The 16,797-nt window shown below is 48.5% G+C and overlaps 1 protein-coding gene across 1 annotated transcript in view; it reads left to right on the top strand.

Moving 5' to 3' along the window:
- The first annotated feature begins 4,520 nt into the window (after nucleotides 1–4,520).
- The window catches only part of LOC131294186 (uncharacterized), a 119,736-nt gene continuing 107,459 nt past the window's right edge, over nucleotides 4,521–16,797 (top strand). The window contains exons 1-4 of the mRNA XM_058322231.1: nucleotides 4,521–5,270; nucleotides 9,437–9,782; nucleotides 10,662–11,219; nucleotides 11,253–12,123. Of these exons, the coding sequence (XP_058178214.1) occupies nucleotides 4,521–5,270; nucleotides 9,437–9,782; nucleotides 10,662–11,219; nucleotides 11,253–12,123 (2,525 nt within the window). The remainder of the gene's footprint in view (nucleotides 5,271–9,436; nucleotides 9,783–10,661; nucleotides 11,220–11,252; nucleotides 12,124–16,797) is intronic.

Raw genomic sequence — 16,797 nt, 5'->3', positions numbered from 1 at the left:
GAGGTCGTTTCGCTGGCTTAACTTCCACCGAACGCTTCGTCATCGTCGGAAGCTAATACATCATTAATGTTTATGGAATGCTGAATTCGGAACGAGGCTGGGATAACGTGTTTCCGAAATCGAGCGACGATTGCACAACGTGTTCCATTAGCACCGGAGGACGCGCCATGGAAGACGACCACGACGGCGACCACCGAGACGCCGGTTGCATGTAAATTTAGAGCGGAGAATTGTTGTTCTACCATTTACGGTACCGTGATCTACGCATATTTGAAACGAGCTTGCTGTTACAGACGCTTGCGGCCACATCGGAGGGCCCCGGAATCGTCTACCGAAGTGGATTTTGTTTATTGCTTCCGAAGTCTCTTGTTGCGAGACCATTTGCAATCCCCCGGCAAAGGTATCCACTTTCTCCTGAGGAGAATGGCCGAGATGTGGATCGCTCTAAGCCACCGCTTGAAACCTCCCCAAGCATTAGTGTAGGAGCTGCATAGGCTGCAATATACAGGTCACGCCGGTTGCCGGTGGTTGCAAATTGAATATTTATCGTACATTCCTCCTCCAACTACGCCAATCCATTGTGCCACCTCACCTTGGGCGTCTTTATTAGTTTCCGAAAGTTCCTAACGGACCACCACCACACACACACACCGGCTCACCAGCTCGCCCGAACGGCCCATGAATTTTGCGGTCTTAAACTATTATTCGCTTTCAATTGAACCTTCGCTCCAGTTGAGCCCCGGACCAAAGAAAACCGGAACAAACTGCTCGACATCGTACCGGGTGGCCTCCGGGGGGCAAACCTCTACTCGGTCCCGGGAGGGCGCATGAAATGGTGTGGAATGTGTCGACCTAGCGAAATCGAATTTTCCAACCCCCACCCTGCCGCTTTCGAACGGTGGCCATTCTGCCGAGTTCAGCAGGGAGAGGTGGTGGAAACGGATGGGATTGTCAATGGTTGGGTTTATGTGTTTGTGCGCACACGGATCATAACTCATTGCGAAGGTACGGGAAGGGCCATACGCATTGCGAACCGGTGCAAACGGTTCGCCCGAGCTCGGTCGCTTTTCCGCAGCGAAGACAAAAGCTACCACCGGCACTAGAAATGCAAATGTGCAAATGCATATGAACCATTGTTTCCACGCTCGGTAGAGATTGGACGATGAATGATGGCAAGCGCCTTGCCGCAAAGATTGGGTTCCTTCTGCCATCGGCGAGGAGAGTTCCTCGCACAGCCGAGCAACTTTTGTGATTACTTTTGTACAATAGAAAATATTTAACATGTCAACGTAGGAAAATGTCACCGCGACAAAAGGCTTATAGTGAAAGAAAAATGAAACGGAATATGAAAGAAGATCAATTGCATATTTTTAGAAATTTATAACTATTTCTCACACGAACCACTTGTTATTTTATATTTTATTTAATTAGTACTAATGTTATCAAATGAATTGATTTGTAAAAAACCTTTTTAGAGCAGATTTGCTTTTGAGAAAATTGGTTTTCTTATCAATAACAAGAACGGGTTGATCGGATACGCAACTCTTGAAGCTTACTATCTTTTTTCTTTCCCATTGTTGTTGATCAAATGTAAAGCAGGATAACCATTCCTTAGCTGATTTAAAGTGTAGAAGTTTTTTACGTAATTTACCATTTTTATGACGAACAACAGTTTCCATATGTTGTTCAAGATCTCTTTCTATTCTAGTATGTTTAATCTTAAAAAAAATTAGTATGGTGTACAAAAATAAGCTGGATATATAAATTCAGAAGGTAATTTGATTGGTCCTTTAAGTGGCGACAGTAATGATATGATTCGTGCTTATTAGCGTTTAAAAGCCTCATCTAATAAGGATATTACTGTCAAAATTATAACAGATTTAAAAAACAGAATTTTTTGTTGGCTATTGTTACCAGAATATGTCTCTTTAAAAGTATATATTATGAACTGCGAACGCATTTCCCGACACTCGGCAGTGGAAGCCTGAAGCCCTGTTAAACGACTCAGAGCAGCATCCAGCCATGCCGACACCAGAGGCGTCGATGGACACAGCTCTGGCAACAAACAACCCGTCGGCCGCAGCTTCAACCGTCAACCACAAACGAGCGGTTGCAATACAGTCTGTTCTCGAGTTACGCGGTTCTCGACTTACGCGGATTCGGAGATACGCGGTTTTCAAAATTTGACAGTAGATTGGGTTTATTACATCGATTTAAATTTCTGAGATGTACAACCACACGAATAAATATGTAAATTACGCATTTGCATAACTTACGCTGTTTATTTCGTTTGTTGCAATTTATGTTGTTTGAAAACGCTTGCATTGCATTCATATTAATGGACAAAGAAAAAAATTGAATATCCTATGATACATGTACACAAGAGCTCGATCTCTTACCTCCTAGTATAAACTATGTGTCAAGCAATATTCGAGATACGCGGAAATTCGAGATACGCGGATTTCTCTGGTCCCCATTATCCGCGTAAGTCGGATACTGACTGTAGTTGAATTATCATTTTTCATTAACAAACTTAATATTCATTCTTCATTACCATAGCCAAAGCATGCATATTCATTCGGAAGCCGCGCGGCGATGAGACACAAGCGGGAAAAAACATAAAACAAAAACTAAACAAAAACAAAACGGGAACCGCGTCGGGGTGGTTTCTGGTTGTTGATAGGTACAAGCCCTTTTTTAACGTTCCGTTTTCATTCTCCCCATTTTCCTCTACCAGGCGGACACAGCCAGCGGCCCCGCGAGGGAAAGCCTGCAGCGATCTCAGGAGTTGACTTACCTATCAACCGCCTATCTTGGTCACCGCAAAGCGTCCGGAATGGAATGCAGATTCCGCTGAATTGAGTGACAGTTTGTCGCTTCGAAGGCAGGCCCGGCGTGAAGATATCGCTCCTCGGCCGGTTTCGTTCGTATCCGTTTGAAGTTTTATCGCAAAACAATAGGATCGTCAGGTCCCGTCAGGCGCCGGTTTGGGGAAGAAACTGCATATGGATTGACCAAAGATGCAACAGAAGAAAACCGAAAATAAATAAAACAAGCACGGGCAATCTTTTACCATCTCGTTTTGCAAACGGCGTGCGGAACGGTGGAATAAACTTATTACACGCGAGAATGCCACAAACCGGAATGTAAGTAGAGGCAAAGCCAAGAACGCCCATCACCGTAGAGAATGGCAAAGGCTGATGCTGTGGAATAAGTGAAGAAAAGTGAAATCAAAACAGAGAACACACCCAAGCGGAAGGCGAACTGAGGAGCGTAAAATATATTAATGAAGCACCGACGGAGCAAACGATCGGCAATGCTCTTAAAGTCGGCCTCCAGTCGGCCAGAACTGTGTGTGTGTGTGCAGGCTGTGAAGAATCTGTGACCGCAATTCGCAAGGAGGGCAGCTTCTTCTAGGTGCGCACGAGTGAAAAGACACCCCGAAGAGTTCTGCAACGGAACACGCGGCCCGAACAAAGGAGATCGCGGAGCATACAACAATCATAAGTCTTTGCCTTTGGGTTGGCGGCTTGGCTCAGCGTGCCATCTCTCCACGGTTTCCCACCATCGCCTTTCCGCCTTCGGCTCCCGCGCGGAAAATCCCCTACGCTGATGAGGATGCTAATGATGCCGGGCATGATAATGGTTCGGGGAAATTCTGTGCAGTCTGAAACAAAACCACAGCAGAAGCAGAAGTATCTGCGAGTATGGTGGAAGGACGTGGGGAGTATATAAACATAAATATCATCTAATTTGAATTCCCTTAAAACATTCAACAACCGAATTCACAACCACCCGAGGGCCACAAAGGGCGCACATACACACACACAGGGATTGGAGAAGAGAGCGCCATCAGGACTAAGGATTGCTGAGGGCAGGAAAAAGAAATTCGAATCCCCGAACAAAAGCAAAGCAGAGCTTTGTCCCGGTGTTTCTTCTGTCGTTTTTTGCTAGAGGTGAAAACGGTCGCATAAAAACGGGGTTTCAAAAACAAAGGCAAACTGATCCGGCAGGCCGCCTTCTGGGCGGAATGGTGCACTGATTTTCGGAGCTCCCGAGATCCCGGCAGGGATTCGTTTTAACCCCGTTTTTTTTGGTTTCAATGCTCCAATGACGACCGCATCGACCCTCCCGGTTCGGGCATGTTTATGTTTGCGTTACTAAACGATAAACCCATTCCGTGCGGTTCGTGCGCCACAATGAGCGAACAATTAGCCTGCTGCAGGTCAAACAACCGGTACCGGCACGGACTGTCATCCTTCGACGGTTGTTTGCGACGGGCGGAAGGGGTTACGGGCGAACCGCGGGACGATGCGATGACCACCGACCGAAGCTGAGACACGGAGACGACAAAGCGATCGCCGGATTTATCTTTCGTGTGTGCAATCGAGCGGCTGTAGTAGGAGTGTGTGGCGCTAGATTAACGGGCTCTCCGAGCTCTGGAACTTCCATAAGTCCACCGTTCCCGGTTCCAAAGCGGTTTGGGATACCGGATCTCAGTGATAACCTAGTGAAGCAAAATGAACGCGCAGTCCCGGGCGCACCGGAAACCGCCGGACGTGGAGGAAGCCCTGTCCTCCATGCTCTGGACGCCGTACGACAACAATCTGTCCGAGTCGGACTCGTCGGACGAGTCGGAGGTGCTGCATCGGCTCAACAATAACTATGCCTTCCTCGGCCCCGGAGCAAACCGCGACCACCGACGCCATCCACATCGTCAGCAGCAGTCGCTGATGCGAAGAAGTCTGTCCGCGTGGAGCTACCGCACGAGGGCGACGGCGGGCGGTAAGGGGGGTCCGGGCGAGCTGCAGGCGGGGAACCGCTTCAGCTATCCGTACTACGATCCAGCCGCGCTCGGCACTCTCGGTTGTCTTTCCGGTGGCTGGGACGGTGGTGGCTTCGGTAATAACAACAACAACCACGTCGACGGTACCGTTGCCGGCTACGACTCCTGCTACGGCTCCGCCTACGACACCCCGGTGACCGCAAGTTCCTACGCAAGCATCCACGGGCCGGGCCGGCATCGGGCACCCTGGCAGACGGTGCAGACGCCAGCGCACGATGCCGAGAAGCGACCGTACCTGCAGCTGCAAACACCGTTCGTCGGCCGGTGGCACCGGGCGCCGGGGTTGGAGGGCCCGGCGCCGGGGGTTTCACCACTGGAGACATCTTCCCTGCCGTTCAGTCTGCTCGCCCTGGACAGCTCGAGGGCGGCGGGGGGCACCGGCAGCGGGGACGGGTTTGCTGACAGCTACCGAGACGATTATCAGGTTAGTAGTCCCGTTTTGTGTCATTCATTAGTGCCTAATCGGAACGCTCTGTTCCTGGCGATTGTATACTATGGCAGCACAAATGAGTTCCTCGGCTCGGAACTGTCGGAATCATCGGTCGAGGGGACATTGATATCAAGAAGGTGTCGTAATTGAACTTGTGTGTGTGTGTGTGTGTGTGTGTGTGTACTCATCAGAAAGCTGTTGCGTTATGCAATCCACAATTTTTGCGGTCAAAGTCAGCCGTCTCCGTTTGGCATTGGATAATTGGAAAATGGCAAGACACTCGATGAGCGATTGTCAATAATTAATGCCATGCATCTCGAACCTATTAAATAGCATCCGATGAAATTTCATTCTCCAATCTGTGCGGTATTATACCTCATTCTGGTGGTAAAACGGATAAATCTAAATCGTTCCATACTTCTACGAACCTAATCGCAACAGCATCGATAATCGTCACCCACTCCCCCGAGCTGCTAATTGATCCAATCGGTTACGGAATTACTCACCGGATTCATTGGAGTGTGAGTGCGGCATTGCGGGGGTCATTTTATCGCTGAAAGGAAGCCAATCTATCGGAGCAGAAAGCGTTCCAATTAAGGGCTTGTTCTCCACCTCCGCCTCTTCATCCGACACTTCAACACGTGTCACGGACGTCCACACACACGCGCGGCCCTACAGCCACTTGGGTTCGTTATCACCTCACAGGAAAATAATCCCTCAAGCCAGCGCGCAGCGAGGGTTCGATGGACGGTCGTTTCGTTCGGAGCGGACAAAGAACAAAGATGGCGCGTTAGCGCGTTCGTGTATCGCAAACGGCGAGCCTCCAAGGTGGCATTGAACCTGTGCGGGGAATGGTTTAATAGTTCACCAGAAAGGCACGCTTATCAGTGTTGGGATGAGTGCGCTAATGAGGTTCCCACTAAGTCGGTTCGCGTGTACTTTCGATAGGGGTTGCTTGCCCCTTCCTGCAGATCGGTGGGGTCTATGCGTTCATTAGGGCCTGAGGCTCACTGACAGAGGCTCGTGGCGAAAGGTGAGAAATACTTCCGATTTAAGGCCCGGGAAGGTCGCGCTTATCGCAAAGCCCCTAAGGAAGCCCCCTGTGCGTGTCAAGCAGGAACGTCCGGTTTGGGGTCAAAACGGAAACCACCGGTCGCTTCGCCGGAAGAGATAGTTACGGCACGCGCGTCGGATGGCGCATGAAGATGTAAATGGTCGATAATTATCTCGCCATTTCTCGAGAAATGGAGGGTATTGTCCGCCCGGAGAATCGAACCCGATTATGTCGATCACACTGCACTCGATTGGTTACGGAACATTGGGTATTTGTGATATTTCAATCACCCACATTGATAGCCATGTTGGAAACAACCCGGGTAATCAGGATTTACATTTCGGATTCACCAGATATTTCCTCCATGTCGCTGTCATGCTCGTGACAGCTTATCTTTCTGGAGCGTGGCTTAAGCCGACCTCAATAAGTTTAGTTATCAGCTCAAGGAGATTTGTGAAACATGTCCACAAACTAACAACAAAGTGAACTCCCTTCCGGCCGTCGGATTGTATTATCAGAACAATCTATTCATTTCTATTGACCACCTTTGGAAGCCCCTGCAAATCCTCTTTCACGAGTGGACGCAACCGCGTCCTCCTCCGGCGAGCCGTCCTAATCCCTTAATCTATTTGCAACGGAACCCGGTCCGCTTCCGCATCGGTCCCGCTCAAACAAATGCGAGATTATACAGCATTATTACCATCATCATCATCATCATCATCATCATTGTTGGCCAGTTTTGATCTCTACCGTGGCTGTATGGTTGTTGTTCGGTTGAAAAAGTGTCATCTACCGGTTTCCACCAGTACGGTACCGAGTACGGAGTTTGCTGGCAAATTAATAACCATAGCGATCAGGCTCTCTTCCTACTCCACACTCTTGGAACTCTTGGACTACCCTTTTCTGTGCGGTAAGTTTGCGGCTTTCTTTCCAATTTATCACGCGTCAACTCGAGCGCGGAGTCTGCTAATGTCTTCGCTCTTCGCCTTCGTCATAGCGGGCTTCTTTTGACGACAGTTTGTAACACTTGCAACTCCCGGCCGAAGGTGGGAGCTCTTGCGAACATGAGCAATTGTGCGCCGCGGTACCCTTGGCCGATCATCCAGAACGGTTGGACGAAATCGGTTTCAAGATCGGTCGCTGGTGACGAGAGCAGTTCCGCGCCGTAACGGGAATTTGTTTCGTTGGCAAGTGGAAGGCAGCGAGAGGACCGACAAACAAAAAAGTACTAGTACGCTAATGTTGCATGAAGGGCACGTTGGCCAAAGGGTTGGTGCGAGCATCCTACCGAAGCCAAGCGATTCCGAAACTGGTCCGGTTTGGGATTGCAAACGCATCGTACTTTCCGTTTGTAGAATGCCGGTTTGTAAGTCACTGATTGAAAGGGATCCCAACTTATCCAACATTTGTGGAATAATTGCTTCGGTTTAGTTTAAGATACGCCATTTTTCGAAATAAATTTTGTAAAAGTATAAATTTTGCCCTTGGTGTTGTTTATACAGCTAGATCGATGTAAAATTAAACAGTATTAAAATTAACTATGAAAGATGACTGACTATCAATGCAAAACTGATAATGCTATAGGGTTAGTGAGGGCGATGCGTGTTATTTTGGCCCACATGGAAAGGATATCAATTATCACATATTGATTTCAAATAAATGGGCTGACAATAAAGTACTCGTACGTCACACTTTTTATTGTGTTAATAACGATGTATTCTAGTTTGTTGTCAAGTTTGGGAGCGATTGTACAAATATGTTTCGAGCAATAGGTTAAAATTCTATGAAGCTGTAACTTTTTCAACCCATCATGCTGTAAGCAAATAGTTCGCCTATAGCGAAATATAAGCAACCAGTGCGTAAAAAAATCGGAAGTAATGTTTTCCTTCAATGTTGAGTGTTTTTAGAATTATCAAGACTTTAATAGAATTTTTTGAGCTCGAAAAATACTTTTTTTTCGGTCCAAGGAAATCTGGTTTGGACTGACACGAAATTTTTATGCATTAAGACACTGACAGCTGATTGTTAGAGACTATCTACAAAAAAAGGCGATCAATGGTAAAGGTAAATAGCAGTTTCCAAATTATTTTAAAGATTAGTTAAATCATAGAATACATAAAATAAGCATCTTTAAGTGGGCCAACATATTTTCTACAGTACCATACAAAGTTTATTTACATGATCGTTGCAATGAATACTACGATTTCTTTGGTGGTGACCCTCTTCTAAGTGAGCCAAACCTAACTTTTCCACCCCATATTCACCATGCATTATTTCTATGTTGTTACATATTTCTAGGAACATTGTTGAATGTGAATAGACTTGATAAATTTAGCTCAATTCTTGACTCGTTGAGCATGACATTTAAATATACCTTCATAACTTTGGAATACTACTTGGAGATTGTTGTATGGAGAAAAAAAGACACCCAGAACACGTTACAAAGTAGCTAAGGAATGGTGTAATAATCCTCCCCGAGACCAGCACAAAAGCAAGCTTCCGTGCGTAGTTCTTAATCCTTTTCCGGCTTGCTCATGTTCGGAACGGAAGAGATCAGTTTTCGGGCAGCAAGTGGCGAAACTCCGTCCAAACCAACGGTGGTCCATCCCGGTTGACCTCTGGCTTCTTACATGCCGCACATGCCGTGCGACGCTGGCTTAGTAAATCATGTCCGGGCATGCACGAACAGAACGAAGCAACCGTGCGTTGCGAACGAGGCGACAAGCATAAGCGAGCATAAGAACGCGGGGGGAGGAGGAATTGGGTTGGGGTTGGGCGGGGAAGCTGGGACGCGAAAGGTGAATAAAGGCACATAATGGAGTGGCCATAGGAAGAAAAAAAAACATGGGACACGACGAAAAGTGGCGCGCCGTTGTGGTTGGCCTTTCACCGGTCGTCTGGGTTCCGAGATTTTTCTCGTCCATTTATGTTGCTCTGCTGCTATGTGTGCTGATTATGCTCTGTGTAACCGTACTGCCCGATACTGGACGTGCAGAAAGGTGTGTGTGTAGAAAGGGCGCGTTTGCGTGTGGGTGAAGGAGTGATGTATAGTTTTCCCCCACTCTCTGTTATGCAGTGCGATCATGTTTCGCCTTCTTGTCAACAGGTTTATCCACCCGGTAATGGCAATGGCAACATCGGCCGCACCAACAACAATCCCATCGGTGACGACGGCGGTACCTGTAACAAAAGCACCAACAATGGCAGTGGCGACAGTGGGAGCGCTAGCAACAGTTTGTGCATAATTTCCGCAATGCTTAAGCCGGACGCGCACCTCGGCGGTAGCAGCGTCGGAGACCTACATTTGGCCGCAGCAACCAGCATAGGCCAGCCATCATCCGCGGCGGCTCAACTGCAGCATCATCGGTGGTTGCATCGGAAAAGTGCAAGCACGTGCTTGGTGGTGGCGCAGGACGGGACGCAACTGGCCGACCGTGGACGACCAGGTCAAGGTAATTTAAATTTGACTGACTCATTTCCTGACTACAGTTAGCAAAACTTAAAACTGTAGTTTGCATTTAAACAAAGTGTCTCCAATCAAATGTACTTCCCATGTATGTTTGTATTTTATTATTATTTTTTATGCACTCATCTAAACAAGTTCAAATTTCAAAAACAATCACTCTTGTTTGTTGGTGTACAACATAAGAATTTAGAAAATAAAATACAAAAGAAACATAATTATGCTCAAACCGTATATGTATGGAACCAGGGTTGGTGTTTGTGGTGGTGGTGGTGTGAACCTACCAACACCACCACCAAATCATGCACAACCGGGTGAATAAGGGAGCTTGGAACGATACATACCATCGGGGCCAAAAGCAGTATCATTTCAGAGTGACCAACAAGTTATACAAATATTTCTTGAATAATTTTTAAAACACATCGTTTTGTTAAATTTACGTTAAGTTTTTATACTAAAATTTTGTTTTATTTTTTATGTTCCAAGAATTGTTTGAATTCTTAGTAAAGGATGCATTACCTAAAAGATATAGATCCAACAAAGAACAACACAATTTAAAAGAATCCACCTATTTATTTTGCAAATAACAACTTTTTGATATATATCTTTTGTAGGCTGTGATTCTCATAGAAGTAAGGGATACAAAATCGGAACTAGATGAAGAACTTTTATGAAAAATTTTCGAACATTTGACACAGGTGTTAAATTTTTATTACGAGACAAAGTAGACACTTGAAGATGACAATAAGAGCTCCAAAAAAGATTGTTCAACTGTTCAGAGTATGCCAACCGTCTGATTGCGTAGACTTGTTGTAGCCTTGGCCATAAGGGTTAATCATGTTGTTCATGCTTTGCTTATGCGTTCCAGATGCAGTCGATCCGATCGCACGCACACCAGTGCGCCAGCGCGCAGAAGGAGGGGAAAAAGAACCCGTCGAACCGTGCGCGCTCCTCAGCGGACTCAGTAGTGTGCGGCAAGCGAACGGAGAAACATCGTCGTCGTCTTCGTCGTCGTCGTCGTTGTCGCTAGCGCCGTCGTGGACCACGACGTCCGGTAGTGCGCAAAAGGATCGTGCCGTTGTTGTTGTTGACGTTGCGTCTAGTGGTGGTGGTGGTGGTGCGGAAGGATCGTACGGAAGGAGCTTCCCGGAGAAGCGGCCGGAGGCGATGCGGCTGAACGTTCCGGCGGCCGGTCTGGCCGAGGGCAGCCGGACAAGCGTCTACATACCCTCGTCCTCCCAGTGTCAGTCCTCCACGTCGAGTGCGGATGGCGCTGGTGGTGGTGGTGGTGGTGGTGGCCTCCAAGCGCTCACGATCCAGGTGAACCGGTTGGATCCAAACAATCAGCAGCAGAACGACGTCGTCAACAACCCGTCGTCCGGCGTGAGCATCGTGAGCTGCTACCGGGCGGCGGCCAGTGTTGGCGGTGGTGAAGATCAGCAGAAGGGTGGTTCGAAAGCTAGTGGCGTCCAGACGCAGCCGGAAGGATCGGTGCGTGCAGATAATGGCGTTCGGGGGGAGCCAGTGTTGGTGGGCGGTGACGGACGTGTCACCGGTGGTAGTGTTGTGCTTGAAAAAAGTGCTGTAAATACGAGTGTTGCCTCTCCGGAGCAAATGGTTCAAGTTTCTAGTGGCCCCGAGTGGCCGACAGTGCGCGGGCAGGGTGACGATCCGCCAGCTTCCGCCGAGGGGCAACAAGAAGCTGGCGGTGGTGGTGGTGGTGATGGTGTACCGAGTGTTTGTGCGGGTTCTGCTGGCCCTCCGCGTACCTATACATCGACCGAGGCGCAAACGGATGACGCGATCCAGGTGCAGCCTCAACCGCTTCAGCAGGCTCCGTCTCTTCAGCTGCACTCGGCGGCGGCAGCGGCAGGAGTCGGCCCGTACGGGGCGGCTGGCGGAGGACCCGATCCAACCACCCTGCTCGGGGTGCACGTTGGCGGGGCACTGCTGATGGGCGCCCCTCCACCCGCTCTCGGGCCAGTCCCGGGACTTCCGCCCGGGGGTTCGGAGTTTAGCACGCGCGAACACCGTCGACGGGAGAGACGCGAGCGGCGGATGGCACGCAACCGGCTCCAGCATATCCACCCGCTCGAGCCCCCGCCACCCCCGGGCGGGCCCGGCCTCCATCACCGGTCGCCGCCGCCCATCGAGATCATCCCCGACATTCTGCACAGCCATCTGCCCCCGCCGTACACCACGCTGCCCATGGGCGCCTCCCTGATCCCGCAGATGATTCCGGCGAACTCGGCGGCGGCGGCTGTGGCGGCCATACCGGTCCGGGCGGCCGACGACTGCCGCTACACGTTTCCGATTCCGATCATGCGAAGGTAAGTGACCTTCCGAAATCCGGACACTGATTAATGTCCCCACTCGCGGTTCAACTTGTGTTTACTTTCTCTCGCCCTCGGCCTCTGGGGGGGTTCGTGGGCGCCGAGAGGTTGTTTGTCTTTTTTTTTTCTTCTCTACTATTGCGCACCATGACACCCGACGAGGGGGCGACTCGACGGGACTCACTTTCTCCTTTCACGACGATGGAGCCATTTGCAAAAGCAACACGAAAAGACGCACGGACGGCTTAAGGGGGGGTGCATGGGTCGTTTTTTTTTGCGCGATAGGAAGTGAAAGGATTTGGGTTTACCCTGCCTCCCTCTCACTTCGTTCCCTAAGCCCAGGCCCAGGAGTGGAGGGTCAGGGTAGAGTCAGTTCTCCGTACACCCGGGATCGCTTTTGACATCCCATTTCGCGGGCGGAAGGCGACCGGGGTGCGGGTTAAAACCATCGCACGCAATCAACGGAACACCACCGCGGCGCCGACCGATGGTGCATCCGGTTCGATCGTGCCCATGGTGGGATGATCGCGCCGACGCGGGATCTCTGCAAAACAGCGTCCGCAGATAATGAGCGGATAAAAAAATGGCGGAAGAAGTTGGCGAGAAAGTTCCGGAGTGGACCGGAGCTCTTGGGCCGAAGCAATCCCTGGGTGATCGATAAGATTATCCGGCGTTAGGCAATGCGGGTCATAAACATAGACACTTTGCACACAAAGAGATGGAAGGAAATCATAGTAGGTGTGCTATTGTCGATGTAATTTGCAGTAGTCGTAGAAGGCTTTGCGGTTTGCTACAAACTTTAAGGTTTTCTTTTTACGAGTTTGTATAAAATGTCCCCTCCATTAAATCGGACACTACAGTGAATTGATCTGCAGATAGTGGAGACGACGACTTGGTGTACGCGAATATCTACCGAAGGATAGTTTATTCTAGAATCCAGAAAACGTAATTGTGAATTTGATGCTTCAACTTTATGTTGGATTAGAAATTGTGTTACTCGGAATCGGAACAAAATAGAATGCTCGAAGGCTCAATCTAGAATGGCTAAGGTATGAATATTAGAAGGTACGCTGGTATGTAAGACCACTTCTCTTGTGAAACTTACTTGAATCAAATTTATCTAGTGAACTTACATTTAACTAGTGAACTTAGCACGTTAAGTAATCGCTAGTGTAATAGTGAATTACGCTGGTCTTTCGTGTATCGTCGATATTTGTGCTTTGTTTATGTGTTGCAGTTTGGTAGAAGTTGCAGCATGTTTCCAAAGCTGCGTCTAATACTTTGTTGTTTATTGTTGAAAATACAAAAACTACGCTAAAAGTACATCCGATCCGATTAAAGTGCAATGGAATGAGCTATTGGTTCCTTTGTTTACGTTTTGACAAGATTACACAAGCGATTAGAGGGTATGGAAGCCAACATTCTTTTTGACAGATTGAGCAGCGGAATTACCACATCGATTTTGCTTCGGTTCCCTGTACCCATGTACCCAAAGCATTTTACCAAAGTGTAACTTCTTCTCATGATTCCCAAGGATCATCAGAATGGTGTCACCAGGAATGGTGTAAAAAACATTTAGCAACTTAATCCCTCTCGCAACGGGAATCGTCGACGAACTGCTCACAAATTGAAAACCTGCAGCAGGAGAACTTCTCAAACCGGTTGAATATGTTCAGGTATGTTAATTCACATGCCGTGTGTGACATAATCCGAACAATGTCATCATTAGCGCGTCACACATTGAATGAGGTAGATTGTATGAGTTGCCGGCGCGTTCTTCGTTTGTTTTTGTTTGTTCGCTCTAAATCCTTAAAGCGTTGATCCTCGCGATGCCAAATTTCTACCCATGCTACGACTCGCCACGTCACGAGACCTTAATTAGCCAGTGTATTTCGAACGGTGAGGAGGAGGAATGGAAAATCCGTTTCTCATCCGGTGCGCGGTTTTCCCCCGAAAATCCCCAGAATTTCCGGGGGGAAGTGGGCACAATTTATGATTGTTTCGTTCCGTTTACTTTCGCTGACGTACGTTGGCCGCAAACGCAGAGCACACAGAACCTCGCGCACATTTGTCTTTGGCAAGCGCGATGGCGGCCACCGCGACCCTGACAAGGCCGTCCGAGCGGGAAAACCCCCGGCTGCGGGCGTCTCCGGCCACCACCACCTTGCCTCCGCCAGGGGAACGAGGTGATACGATGATAAAAAAAAAAACAAAGAACCCAACTGTTTCCGCCGAGGCGTTGACGGAGTGAAACGCAACATAGAATTTTAACCCCGTTTCGAGATGAGGGAGGTCTTTTCCGTGCTGATTAATTATTCATGAACGTACGGCAGCGAGACCGTCGCAGAGTTGGCCGTGGAATTTGTCGTTTTTTCATGCGTGTGTGTGTGTGTGTGCCTCGGAATTCTACACCCCGAATTATTAAGTCCCTTGAACTCCGGTCGGCGTCGGTGGATGGTTCCGTGGGGTTCCGTTTTTCGGATGGAATTTGCCATTGTCGTCCGTTCGCTGGGAAATGGAAAAGTGAATAGCAATACATCGTCGTGGGCTGCTCGGCACAATGCGCTAAATCATAATTGTGTTGCGCCCGGAAGGCGAAGAAGCTTCATGCTGCCGACGCGTAATATGGCCCCTTGGTCGGCTCGGGGACGAAATCACCAGTATGCGATCGCTTTCCCTCGGCGTTGCGTACGGCGCGGTTACCTTGTACCTTTTGCTTTTTTTTCGGGGAAAATGTTCGATAAAGGGAGATTTTTCCCTCTCGACTATCTCCCTGAAGGGGTGATTCCACTCGCCGAGGGACGTGGAGCATGAAGTGGCCGTTGTAAGAGAAGCGTAAAGCTGTTACGTGATAAGCTAAACGTGATGGGATCGCTCGCGAAGAAAGTGCAACCCTTCTTCACCTGAAGTTATTCAGTTTGGACTTTCATTTGTGCTGTGCAGCACAGTGACCGCACTTTATGACCAGTTCCGGTGTGTCGCTCGGTGGTTCCGCCGTCGTGGGTGGCTCTCCTCATGACATAACCAATTGTTTTCTGTGCATGTTGGGCTTCACGAAAAGCTGGCGTTGCGCTCCGTGGAGCGGTTGATAACGCTTAATTTTTCCATTTGTGTGCCGCTGGGGATCCTACAGATGGCCTAATAAGAAGAAATGTTAATTTCAGCTCGTAAGCTTTGACATGTTTACATAATTCAAGCATGGGCAATGCTTATGGATGCCAACGAAAACCACGCATAGTTGGAAAATTGTGTCTAAATACAACAAATAATAAGCATTTAAAGGCAACCAATGTAGGCCGTGTAGCTTCAGGGTCTTCAAATTAAACCTAGACTCTGCCAAAACGGTTCATAACTTGCATGGTATTAGGTTTTATGATTGAATAGATTAACATCTGAAGCGTTTTCTAAGATTTTCCAAATCATCCTAACAATTCAATGCCTTTTCAAATATGCCCCGAATTGTTGCGTACCCGAGAAGATCACTTCCTTCCGCAAGCCGACTTTTGGTGGTTTGATGATGATGAGACGATGCTTTTACATTTTTATGCCAAACTCCACCCACTCGCCCTCCCGTGACCCAGGGTGTCGTAAAGTCACCCGGTACCACATTGCCATAACGGTCTCTTCGGGTGTTGAAATTCTTCTTCGCAGCTCGCTTTCTTTCCACCACAAGAGCCGAGAAAGCATTCCTACAAACCGCTGCCTTCTTTAAAATAAGAGCCGTTGGTGTCTTCATGTCGTGTCGCCAGGAGCATAAAAGTCGTTCATTTTACATCCCGTTGCGACACGTGTGCGTGACGAGTTGGAATGCTCAACCGCGCGCTGCTGGTTTGCATCCATTTTCCCGAAATAAATGGAATGCTTTTTTTATGTTATCATTTAAAAAAGTGCTCTGTATCAAGATGGCGGCTTTGTGCAATACGCGTTGGATTATGTTTCCTGTTGGAAGGTGTCATTTTTCCTCTCAGTGCCATTTCATAAATGTGAAAACTGGTAAGAGGAAAGAGGTGAAACTTTGGAGAGGTTGTCCAATGGAAGCTGTAAATTTAATCAATCCTACAATTTCCCCGTGTCGGGAGTGGACAATGCCCAGCGCAGCCCGAACATGGTCAGCGACATGCTAAGTTTGGTACTTGGAAATGCATAGAATAACAACAACGTAATCCTGCGCGAATACGATCGCCATGCGTTAAATTGTTCGCTTGTAGGGCGTAGGACAAACTTTTGCAATTTCCATCGTGCAGTGAGAAAAATTAGATCAACTTTTCCGGGTTACGGGCGATACAGGCAAACCCCTTTCCCGGAGCGTGTCACTCCAATGTTGATGTTTCAGCGAACACAATGTTCGGCTTCGCTGGGGTCCCGAAGGATACCGACCCCGGGAAAACGATGGCCGACGCGGTGAGAAATGACAGAAACGGAAATTAATTCAAATATTCATTTCCATATCATCAGCCCTCCGCAGTTCGCTTTTCGGGGGTGGGATGCAAGGGATCGGATGTCGGCAGCATCCTGTACTGTGGCACATGACAAAGGGCACGGGGTGGGGGAGGAGGGTATGTTCATCATCAGCATCAACATGACGCCGTGGATAGTACTGACGGGCCACATTCCGTGGAAAAAAGGTGAACCAACCATTGGATGATGATGCTGGAAAAGCATAAAAACATA

The sequence above is a fragment of the Anopheles ziemanni genome, chromosome 2, assembly GCF_943734765.1.
Source record: "Anopheles ziemanni chromosome 2, idAnoZiCoDA_A2_x.2, whole genome shotgun sequence".
Lineage (NCBI taxonomy): Eukaryota > Metazoa > Arthropoda > Insecta > Diptera > Culicidae > Anopheles > Anopheles ziemanni.
This window is presented reverse-complemented; position numbering and strand designations above follow the sequence as displayed.